At 38.2% G+C, this 12,259-nt stretch overlaps 1 protein-coding gene across 2 annotated transcripts in view; it reads right to left on the bottom strand.

Moving 5' to 3' along the window:
• The window catches only part of CTTNBP2 (cortactin binding protein 2), a 131,250-nt gene that overhangs the window by 65,433 nt on the left and 53,558 nt on the right, over positions 1 to 12,259 (bottom strand). For both annotated transcript variants that reach the window (XM_037512145.1, XM_054692592.1), the window contains exon 3: positions 4,112 to 4,336. In XM_037512145.1, the coding sequence (XP_037368042.1) occupies positions 4,112 to 4,336 (225 nt within the window). The remainder of the gene's footprint in view (positions 1 to 4,111; positions 4,337 to 12,259) is intronic.

A 12,259-nucleotide genomic window follows, 5' to 3' on the forward strand; every position in this document is an offset into this window, starting at 1 on the left:
CAGAGCTGCAATGTAAAGGCAATTAGATCTAATTCAATGTGGAAAACAGAGAGGAAAGCAATTATGGCCATTTGCAAAATGAGAAAGCCGAGTGTGTTTGTCACAACCACAAACTGCTCTTATGACATTTAACTGTATTCCTTATTAGATCCTCCCAAATCTATTAACACTCATTGATTGCATCCTTGTCTCCTCTACCTGGTCGCTCCCCCGAACCCCACTTGGCCAGTTGTGGTAAACAAGTATATAACAATAAGACATATTCAATCCCCCATCCCCATAGGGGCTGTAGCTACCAGTCAGGAGTGTGGGCTCTGGAGTTCTCACCGGCCTCTTCCTCTGGATCTAGTTTCTAGAGTCAGAATGCAAGACGTGGATCAGGCCACCTAAATCCGTCTCTCCTCTCCTCACATCTCAGCTTAAAGCCACAGCACTCAGTCTCCAGATCCCTTTAACACTGACTCTGCAATGCTCCTGGGATTTAAAATGCATTCTGAAATGTAACACTGAATTATACAAAAAAGATTTAGGAATAAGTTGGAATCATTCATATATAAAATCCTAAAATCTCTTCTTAAAAATGTTATTTTAGATATTTCTCTACCATGCTATCTTTGAATCAAGTGTGGAAAGCAACTTAAAATGAAAATGTATTTATATAAGTTATAAAGCAACCATTATATAACAAAGTACAGAGTACGGAATACAAATGAGAGAACAAAAGTACAGTTACTTATAATAGGAAGAGGAGGCATAAGAAACAAATTGAACGGAATGATGATTGTTCCTTTCTAGACCAAGTAGCATTTCTTCAGTTTTCTAGAAACTCCTAAGATCTTAGGAGAATCCTCCACTTTATCATTTCCTCCCCCTGCAAGGTTAACTATGCCCAGCAGTTGCTTTGTCTGTTTCTTGTAGCTGAGGTTGGACATGGGGCTTAAGCTTGGCCAATCAGATGCACCCCACTTAGTACAGGCAATGAGAGATGCAAAGGAACCGGGTCAGAGAAGGCACCCCTGGAGACCAGAGCAGTGACGGTGGGGTGCCTTCTGGTGCTGGGAGGACACAGTATCCAGCTGTCATCAGTGGAAACATCGCCCACTCTGCCTAGCTCTGCAGCAAGCATTCGTCTGTGATGCTGGCTGGAAAGAGCGAGTCCTCTAGTTGTCTCAGGCATGCTCTCCCAGGCTGTAGTTCAAGCAATAAAAGGTTTTTTCCTACTTTCTCAACAAATGTTGGCTTTACTCACAAGTATGAATCCTGTCTGATGCATCTTCGGCCATGTGACTGACCTCGTTATACTGAGCTGCCTCCTAGAAGAAGCTGCAATGTTTCTATTTGGTTTGATTTGGTATATTATTTATTTATTTATTTTTGTCTAGAAACACTCAAAAATTATTCCATTTAAATTAGTAACAGGATTTTCACACACAAAAAGTAACCTACCAAATCATACCAAATAGGAAGGCTCTATTTTGGATAGCAAGGGAAACTCTTCTAACACACAAAGTTATGTTTAGATTTTTCATTGGTGAAAAACACATTGTTCCCTTCTGGATTTCCTAGTTACTGTTTTGGCTTCTTACTTTTACAGACTCTGCTCAAATTAAAAGGTCTTTCCAATTTCAGGGTTAGAAATTATACTTTCTAAGTATGAATAAAATGACCGGAGAAATTTGAGTAGAAATTCCATTAATAGATGATGCACAAGATAATAAAAACCCAAATATCATTCTGCCCTAGGGTACTGTCTGAAAAGCAGGAGGACAGTACCAGGGGCTAAGTTCCCCACAATGGTTACTCATTAGCTTATTCAGAGTGGCTTTACAGGCACAGTCCATTTGCCAAATTGACTCTTGCCCAAATTTTCCTGGCACACAAATTACCGACAGTTAACCCTCCTATTAGTAGTCTCAGCAGGACCCAATGCATGAATGAGCACAGAGCTCTTCTGCTTCGAGAGGCCAGGGCAGTGTTCAGGCCCAGTGTCTGAGAATTATCAAAGAACTATGCCTGGTGTCTGATAATAAATGCTCGAATTGTAAGTAATTCGGTCTCCACTTTCCCTGACTTTTGCTCCAGGGGTTGTTTAAAAGAACTAGATTCATTTAAACGATGACCCTTTTTTCCTCTCCCTGATTTTAGATTTTTAAAGCTGCAATTTATTTTAAATGCAAGGTAATTAAAGATGTTGGTTGAAAATATTTACTTGTAGAACAAAAGGTGACGGGTAATTTTGTTGCTAAAAAAACATGGCTTCTGGCTATTCTGAATATTTTCTTTGTAAGTAAAGACACAGAAGAGTATAAATTGTAACTCTTCTCACATGGCACAAACCACCAGAAACTACCTTTAACGAAAAAGAGTACCCATGCACCCATGCTATCGGAGAGCCCTTCCACTGAGACTACACAGCCAATGAACTGGACCATAAAGGACTTCTGTATCCCTGTTGTACATGAGAGACAGATCACTGGCTCATTTCATATTAGTCTACTAGGACTCATAGGACAGAAACAATTTCCTTTTATTTCCAGCCAGGTTGGAACTAACCCAGTCATTCAGAAACAAACAGGATATAAGTTGATTTAAAAAAAAAATAGCTAGATAATAAAACCTTTGATTCAACAAGAAATGAATTTCTTCTTTTTCCTATGAGAGAAATAATGGATAAAAATGCGAAATTGAAGTAAAATTTAGGGATGCATACATTTTTTATAAATTAAAAGAAAGTTTTGATTTTTGGTAACTCAGCATAAAACCCACCAGAAATACTTTATTATGAAATAGCTCATTTGACAGGTTAAGAACATAATTGAAATGTATCTCATCCAAGAAATATAAATGAGCTTTAGTGACATCAGCTGAAATACACTGGCTTTTGCGAATGTGGTTTGTGGGGATTTCTGAAAATCTCCAGAGACCTTAGTGGTTGTCTGGAGGGCTTTGTAGAGGGTTTGCAAAGTCCAGAGTAAAACTGTTTGATTTCGTCTCACATCCATGGAAAGCATTCTATCCTTCTCTACGAAGAGAAACTAAATGCCTTAGTTTCCTACCAGGTGACATACTGAAGAAAAGGTTTGCTTTTATTCAAAACCTGTACTAGAACAGTGGCATGCATATGTTAAAGCAAAGACATAACTACAGGGAAAAAACACATATTAAGTGACAGTATCATAAATATTTAGTGTATTCAGGATAATTATTAGCCAGGTGTTAAATGTGAGCTAGAACAAACTCTCTGAAAGACACAAATTGAAGAAACATTGCAATAATAATGGTTGGAAAAGCATATTACTTCTAATTCTATTAGAATTATCTTCTCTGACTTCCTCACTCTCTTTGCTGATAAAGAAAGCCAATCATTTGGGCAGCCTATCAGAAGGACAACATTTCAACTATTATTTCCTTATGACTCCATTACGTGTTTATCACACTTAGAGCTCTTTGAAGGGTGTACTCACATGCAATAAATATGTGTGTGTTGGTGGAGGAGGAGGGGAGGGGAGGAGGTTGGTTTAAATGAAACACATGTGAGCAGGAGCCTGTGGGTCTGCATCGGACATAGCCATCAGCCCCCAGAGGCGAGTTTGACATGAAGCAGGACCTTGAGCTGACACACTGGGAGATTTCATACACCGTGCAAACCTTCATTCTATTCTCTGCATGCTATTTTCATTCTCTAAAGAAGTAATTACAAAATAATTTCTAATTGCAAAGAATGTGTGAGACAGAAGCTGGATAAAGCTGGGGGTGTCACCACATGATCGGGGTTCTGACTGCATTACTGGATTACCCACCTAGCAGTTAAGCAGGTCTTGTGTAGCTAGGAAAGAAGTCCAAAAAGAAAAAAAAAAATCTGTATTTTAAAGCATCAAAGTAACCATTATAGGAAACACAATTTCTTTGTCAAACTTCCTTTTAAGGTTACATATTATATTTGAGTTATACTTGAAAATGGCCACCAGAATCTGTCAGCGTGTTGTACTTCTAAGTAGTTATCCTTCTTGAAATTATAACCTTTAAGAATAAAAAAAAAAACAGCCTCAGAGATGGTTTCTTCATTCTATACCATACTATGGAGAATGTGACAGTCTAGAAGTCTCAGTACCTTCTTTTGTCGGCTCTCAGCAGCAGCCAGCTGTGTGGACATCCTTTCTTGCATTTTTCTGCAGTGGGCCATGACTGCTTCAAGGATGGAAAGGGGGTTGGTGCAAACTGGCTTCTTCTCTTTATCGCTGGCACCTGCTTCATAGTCTCTCTGCAGTGCCAAGAATGGGTCATTTAAATTAAATCTCCCATACCGTTCCTGGATAAACACCTCCTTCCTGCGAGCCTAGAATAAAATCAGAAGAATGCATTGAAGAAAGAAATGAAAATATACAGAAAGATGTTTAAGGTTTTGTGACTATTTTTCCAAATGGCATTCTCACCATTGTGAGTAATGACTTACACACGATATCCAGACAGTGAGCAAGGCCACACTCAGCTGACCCCAGTGTGACACTTGTGGCCAAAATGACCCCAATTCCTGACTTGCAGGCATGCCATTTGGCCTACTGTTAAGTATTCCTTTGAGAATATTGTCTTTCAGCATTAAAGTCAACCCTTGAAAGCTGACCATTGATCTGCGGCATCCAGGAGGAGAAGGGATGCTGCAAAATGGGGGGAGAAGAGCACAATGGACTATGATGGAAGATTATGGGTGTTCTGGTGATGGGAGAACTGAGGTAACTACACCTGAGAGGAGAGTGCCCATATTGTGCAAAATTAACAAGGATGTAACACAATGGTACTTCACTAAAATACATGTATTAAAAAAAAAGTTTTTAATGTCTCTCCAATTACAGATGATAGTGTTCCCCCTATAATGCTCATTCCTTCCAGGAGCTCTATTTTACATGCCATATTTGCTAATTTAAAGTAAAATCTGATATGTCCAACAATTAAAATCCTTTTTAGTACCAATTCAAAATCTCTCTGTTGATAGAACTTGTATTTCATAGAATATTTTCATGGTAAGTCATTAAGTCATACAAAATATAAATTCTTAAAAGTTTAGTATAGCTGGAAAGAATATCTTTTGATATTCTCTAAAGAAGAAAATGCTTTGTGCATTTTATCTCAAAAAAAAAAAAAACAAAAAAACAACCAACCCAACAGTCACAGTTTATGAAGTTTGGCCAACTACAAAACTCTCTAGAAATTTAAGAAGTTGCAAATATCCCCTATCCTTGAAGGGCACTGAAATATAGCTCACACAATCCCAGGAAAGAACATAACCTTGTTTTACTCTAAATGTCAGTCCATCAGCATCAAAGTTAATTGCACACCCACATGGCACTAAAAGTAATTTTCTATAATTAGCACACAACAGTATTTGTATAAAATGGAAAATGGTAGTAGAAATATATTGCAAACTAGCAACGTTTTCTTAACTCAGGTTTTGGAACCACCACTAGAAAAATATATTCTGTGTCACTGCCAAGGGAAAAACTAAATTACAATAAATCAAATTTAATTGTCCAAAGTATTTTCTAAAGAAATATTACATATATTCCCTCACTTTGAAAGCAACTGCATTGAATAACTAAACATTTCCATTTTTAGATCAGTCAGCAAGCCAACAACTATATAAACACAAGTGCTATGACAAATGGGAAAATCCAACATTTCTTTTCGATTACCAAATTAGATTCAGAAATACGATTTTCAGAGTCCAGTTTCACCACTAAGGTTAAGCTAGTTGGCAGAGGATCATTTTAAACTTAAAAGCAGTAAGATTTATAAGTTAAAGAGCAGTCAGTATTCCTAGATTGTTCAAATTCAATTATGTAATCAATACATTGACTAAGTATCACTCATGATATGTAATCAAAAGCAATTTCATTTTGTCCTTCACTTTTCTCTTAATTTTTATTGAATGTAGTAGTTCTTTCCCTACTCCTAGTGAAAATGTGGGTTAGTCTCATGGCTTTTCTCATTACTTTTACTTAAAAGTAAAGCTATTTTTTTTAAAGATTTATTTATTTATTTTATACAAGCACTGGGTACAGTCAGAAGGGCAGGAGGGTGAGAGAATCCACCAGAGCCAGAGCGGGGAACAGAACAGGCAGACTGACTAAGTACACTGCTGAGGGGAGCAGCGGGAGGCAGGAAAGGTCTGCGCACCATGTGGGACCCTCGCCCAGTGGCCGGGGGGCACCGGGGAGGCTCCTTAAAAGTAAAGCTATTTCTTTTTTTTTTTTTAGATAATAGATTTTATTTTTATATTCCCCATACAATTGCAACCCCCCCATTTTGACCCCAATCCCTCCCCTCCCACCCCCCACTCTCCAAAAAGTGTCTCTGGCTCATAGTTTTTTGTTGATTTTGATTTTCACTTTCTTATAGTTATTCATTTTCCTGGTCCCTTATTTAAGTTTTCTAGATTCCTGCTATGAGTGAGACCATCAGGTATTTTTCTTTTTCTTTCTGGCTTATTTCGCTGAGCATGATCCCTTCCAGCGCCATCCTTGTTGCTGCAAATTGCGTGTGTGTAAAGCTATTTCTTAAACACACATGTGATTCTTAAGTCAGAGCAAACTTGGTAAATGGGTTAAAACTAATTTCCATGTAATATAAGAAATAAATACAGTTAACATCAACTATTTCCAGTTTAGAAAGATTCTAGGGCCTAAATTTTTTTTTTTTACTAGTATCAACATTTTGTGTGTTTATTTTTTGTTGTGCTTGGTTTCACTTTAAAATCACTAGCTATAAGTTATGAGGTTTGTTGTAGGTTCTAGGGTATTGCATCAGTGTTTCCTGATGCTGATCATCACCTTGTGCCCATGTTTACAAGGAAAGCAAGTATTACAGGCAAATGACACCATCTCTCAACTCACTGTCAAATGGCTCAGGAAAGAAGTGTGTGTGGAGAAAGAAAACAAATGGGGCAAAGTGTTGATATATAGAGGATTGAGGAGGTGGTTAATGGGGAGAGTCTGTGATGTTTTTGTAAATCTAAATTTTTCAAGATGAAAATGTCAAAATATTTCAGAATCTGAAAAAATAAAATTACAGGCTAGCTTTAACTGCTAGCCACACTGTGACATTATTAAAACTGGGCAACTTATTTTTCTGTTGAAAATGTTGTATAACAATGTGTGTAGATTCATAAACAAAGTTGCCAATTGATTTGCTCAAAAAATGTGAACTAATACTTAACTTTCATGACAAAGGGCAAGATACATACATTAGATTCAATTAAGAGTAGGAATATGGGTCTGTATTTGCTGTTAATCAGCTAAGCAATTATGTCCCTGATAGCTTTCATTTTCAAAACTCAAGAAATGAAGTAGTCTGATGTTTTCTCTTAAATACCTTATGCTTAGACTAAAGTTCCTAAGTCACTGAATGCTCAGGTAAAGTGAATGTCAAAGACCACACATGCACATTAACATTACAGTGACCCCTGGTCCCATGCTTGTTTTCAGAGATACCCAGTCATAGATTTATTCTATGATAGAATTTGTTTATATGCTACATATAGGCAACATGCATTTTTTAATATCCTTGTCTTATATTTATCATCAGAGTTTCTAGAAATAAGTAATTCTAAGACTAAAATTGTGCTTTTTATAGCTTCCTATCAGGTTTATAAAGAAGAGTGCAGTGATCTATCTTGATTCCATTGTTAAAAGTCACAGATTAAAGGAGAATATGACAGGAAGATGCTACAAGTAGAATCCAGAGTATTCATGATGTGGAATAGAAATGATTCACTAAAAACTGATTTTTAAAATCTATTTATTATTAGAATATAATACATAAATATACCAATTAATTTTTTAATTATTACCAGGGAATAATAAAAATTATGTTTATCAATACATTCCATCCCAAGAGGGTGAATTTTCCCATTTAGGGAAAAGAGAATATAAGTAGATCCAATTATCCAACTGGCAATTTTCAGTGACTTGGAAATTTCAAGATTCAGCAAGTTGCTCCCCATGCTGGGCTGCTCGGCAGAGGTGACATGCTCCAGTGTGTGCAGGGGTGAGGCAGCCAACACCAGCATGCAGAGTTGGCAACCCATCAGTTGGGGTGAAATGGGAGACTCCTAGTAAACTAGTGATATGCTCTAACAAATGGCACGTGAGATTTTTTTTTTAAGATTTATTTATTTATACAAGAACCAGGTTCCAGGCCAGATTCGTGGCAGGGTGAGAGGATTCACCAGAGACAGAGCGGGGAGCAGAACAGGCAGACTGACGAAATACACTGCTGAAGGGAGCAGCGGGCGAGACAGGAGAGGTCTGCCATGCCAGGTGGGACCCTCGCCAGCTGGCCGGGATCGAACCAGTGCTGCTGAGGCTGCAGACAGCTTCACAGTGCTGTGCTCAACTGCCTGTGCCACCAGGGGAGGCCCGGGTGCCTGAGATTTTTAAAAATGACCACACTTTACCAAACAAAATGCAACTGACAGGACCATAGCACACCTGGTTAGTAATTTCTGAATTATGGGAAGAGTATAGTCACTTTGAGCTGAGTTAAGCTCTGTCTTCTAAACATTTTGCTTTGAGCTCCTTTCAGGGGGGTTGGGGGGTCTGTTTTATTTGGCGGACATCCTTCCGCCCCATCACAGGGCATAGAGTGGGTGTGTAATGCATACTTGCTGAATGGATAAATGCTGCCTCGAACAGACTTGGGAAAACAAAATATGTAACCCAGAGCCTTTTGAGAAGGGAACTTAGACCACGTTTCCTTGTTGGAGGAAATAAAGTCTTGGTCGTGACAAAGGAAACTACAGAGGGAGTCAGACCTCTCTATAGAACTAATTCCAGAGCAAATGTTGACCAAGGATCAGTTCACCTACAGGCCCGGGCAGAATTAGGGGACCTTAGGAAGGACTCAGTTGAGTCTCCAATCTAAAGCAAGGTAAGTACAGTTTTAGGGGGTGGCAACTGGTTTTTTTATGGTTCGTGATTCTTTGTACTAATTACATCCCAAACTTGGATAGTATATAATAGATGTTCGTTTACCACAGAATTGTTAGAGTAGCTTTCCTAAAATGGAAACCGTCTCAGTTGTCTCTCCACTTAAAGCCCTATGTCATATGTCATATTCACTGCAAGCACCCTTTCTCCCCCATGCCTTGTCTATTTGACTCTCTTTGGTTGGAACAGCTTCCCCTCATTCACCCAGGAAACTCCCACAAACCCCCAATCCTCACTGCCACCTCTTCTTCTTTTGCCAACCCAAAAGTTCAGAGTTAGTTTAATCTGAATTTAGGAAAGCTTCTAGAACCATCTGAAGTCCCTTAACTTTACCCAGTTTTCAATTGTTAATGTTTATTCCCTTTATCGTTTTTATAAAAAGAATTACCTTTCTTAGGCCATCTTTATCGCAGTGCTCATTTTTACTGTACTACCTTCTTTAGTAAAGGCAGATCAACACTACACATGTTTTAATATTTAAGAAAATCATAGAACAAAAAAAAATTGGTAGGTTTGTCATGCTGGGTATGAAGAGGACTTTCCCTAAAAAAGGAAGAGCCAAAAGTGCAAATAAATTCTCAGTTTATGCACCACAATTACTTGAGAATTAAATGCACTTCAGGGAAATGAGTCATTATGAAGACAGACTAACTTCAATTATAAAAAACAGACTCAAAGGAACTCTTAAACCTAGCTAGTTTAATAAAAAGATATATTTTCACCAGAATGTGAAGTTTTATAAAATCTTATTGAGAAGTCATAAGCACAAAGTAAAAACAGCAAAGGTAGTATTCCTACCTTTGCTTTCATGGTTCAGTAACATCAACTGACCTAGGCAGGACTTGATTAGCAGTAATGAAAGAAAAGCATTCAACTTTTCCTATAGCATATAACCCTCTAGGATAAAAAAGAAATACTCTAAAATGTGCACTGGGGTCACAACTGAAACATAAAACATACCAGCAATTCATTTTAAAACATAACGACAAACATCACTAAAATTACTTCAACTTCTGAAAAGCAGCAATGAGTTAACATTTAAAAAAATATATACTAGTAACTTTTATTGAGAGTTATTATCTATTGCTGCCCACCCTTTTAGGCACTAAAAGATGATTATGACTATACTGTTTTGGAATGTTAGGAAATACTTCAAAAATAAGTACTGTTTATGGCCCTATTCAAACCAATGCAAGGAAATGGGATTAAAAATAAATATGAAATATTATTAAATTTAATATGTTCAGTATGTATTTTAATACTAGACCATAAACTAGTACAATTTAATCCAATTTAAGGAGGTTTTTTTGGTAAGGGTCTTCAGAGAATATAGCATTAAAATACAAAATACAATTCAACAAAAATGATTTCTAAATACACTTTTCCCAAAAAGCACTGATCGCCCAAAAATTCATTCCAAACCCACCAGTATTTAATATAGCTCTGACAGAAACAAGCCCATTGAGGAATTCTGTCACAGCTCTAGTCTACTCATCATAGCTGCCACTCTTGGTGTCAGTGGTACAAAATGATATAAATCCACAAGGGATGGTTGAAATAATGAGCCCAGTCAGACAAAAATGGAATCAATGAGTCATTTCTTGGGGACAAACACAGAAGTATAAAAACACTCAGGGGGTTCAATCAACTTGATATTCAAGGATTGAAAAGTGAAATGGAAATTGCCTCTCCCCAACATCTTCAAATCAGCAACTCAACCCCATGCTTTGCTAGTGAATAGAAAAGAGATGTCAGGACTAGACAACCCCTAGATTACTGGGTCCAATTCTCAGTGAACTGTTTAAAGAATAATCAATGGAACAAGGACAGGAAGCAGGACTGATTATAAAGAGTAGCGGAAACCAAGATGCATAAAAGAGAAGACTTAAGGTATCATGACTGTGACTGCACATTCAATAACTGAAGGCATTTCTTGATTAAAGAGGTATTTGACTGTTTACCTTACTCCTAAGGAACAGACTTTGGCCCTTATGATAAAGAAATTTTAAGGGTCAAAGGTGATCGAAGGTACAAGAGTTTCCATTGGATTGGTATGACATCTGTGTCTCTCTGGCTGTGTTTCAAACAGGCCAGAAAGGCCTCTATGAAGAAATCCTCACATTTCAGGAAGGATGTTAACTTTTGAACTATCAGACTCCTCTCTAACTATGAAATATTATTAAATCAAAATCAAGAGGGGGGCCTCCCTGGTGGCGCAGCGGTTGAGCGCTTGGTTGCGAAGCTACCCGCAGCCTCTGCAACACTGGTTCGATCCCCGGCTGCTCCCCTGCCACTGGAGGAGGGTCCCACATGGCGCACAGACCTCTCCTGCCGCCCGCTGCTCCCCTCAGCAGTGTACTTTGGTCCTTCTGCCTGCTCTGCTCCCGGCTCTGGCTCTGGTGAATTCTCTCACCCTCCCGTGCTTCTGTCTGTACCCAGTGCTTGTATTAAATAAATAAATGAATAAATCTAAAAAAAAAAAAATCAAGAGGGATGGAAAATACATATTTTTTTCCCAAACAGCAACAGAAGGACTTATCTATCCAGTTCTAAATCTCCATCTTAATGGTGTGCGGGTCAAACAGACCAAGAATTAAAGAAACCTAAACTTAAGAGCTCTTCTAAGAAAGATGTGAGTTGACACATTTATACACCCCCCCCCACACACACACATACACCCCTTCAGTGATCACAAAGCCTCAGATATTCACCAGCAAGAAATAAAATATAACTATCTGGTTTATAAATTAAATGCCAAACAGTCTGAATAGCCTATTTCAATAAATGCACTTCAGACACTACTTATATGTGGGACACAATCATGGGGTGTCATGATCGCCAGGCAACAGTGAGGTAGAATATCAAAGGAGAGGCTAGTTTTTCTGCTCTCTCTCCTCGCACCCTCACATTCCAACCTTTCTGCCACCTACAATGTCCTACCTGCTCATGGATACATACAATTATCTGGATGTTCAGAACTGTCATACCAGGAATATACATAATGTAAATTATGAGTCATATATTTCAAGACTGACTTAGATTTAGCCCCTGAGGCTAAAATGTGGAAGACATACTTCAACAAACTGCCAATTTTCTCTCAGAAATGCAGACCATTCTAACAGAATTCATGGAATGGCTTGATTTCATCGAGGTTAGCTCCAGAAATAATCTCCAATCTGAGGTCTCCTAATCCTTCATTCTGACTTTGAATGCTCTTACATACACCTGGCACGCATCCATCAGTGCTCATATGCCATAGATGCAGCCCCATGCTCATC

This window comes from Talpa occidentalis, unplaced genomic scaffold (assembly GCF_014898055.3).
Source record: "Talpa occidentalis isolate TD23 unplaced genomic scaffold, MPIMG_talOcc4v2.1, whole genome shotgun sequence".
Taxonomy (NCBI): Eukaryota; Metazoa; Chordata; class Mammalia; order Eulipotyphla; family Talpidae; genus Talpa; species Talpa occidentalis.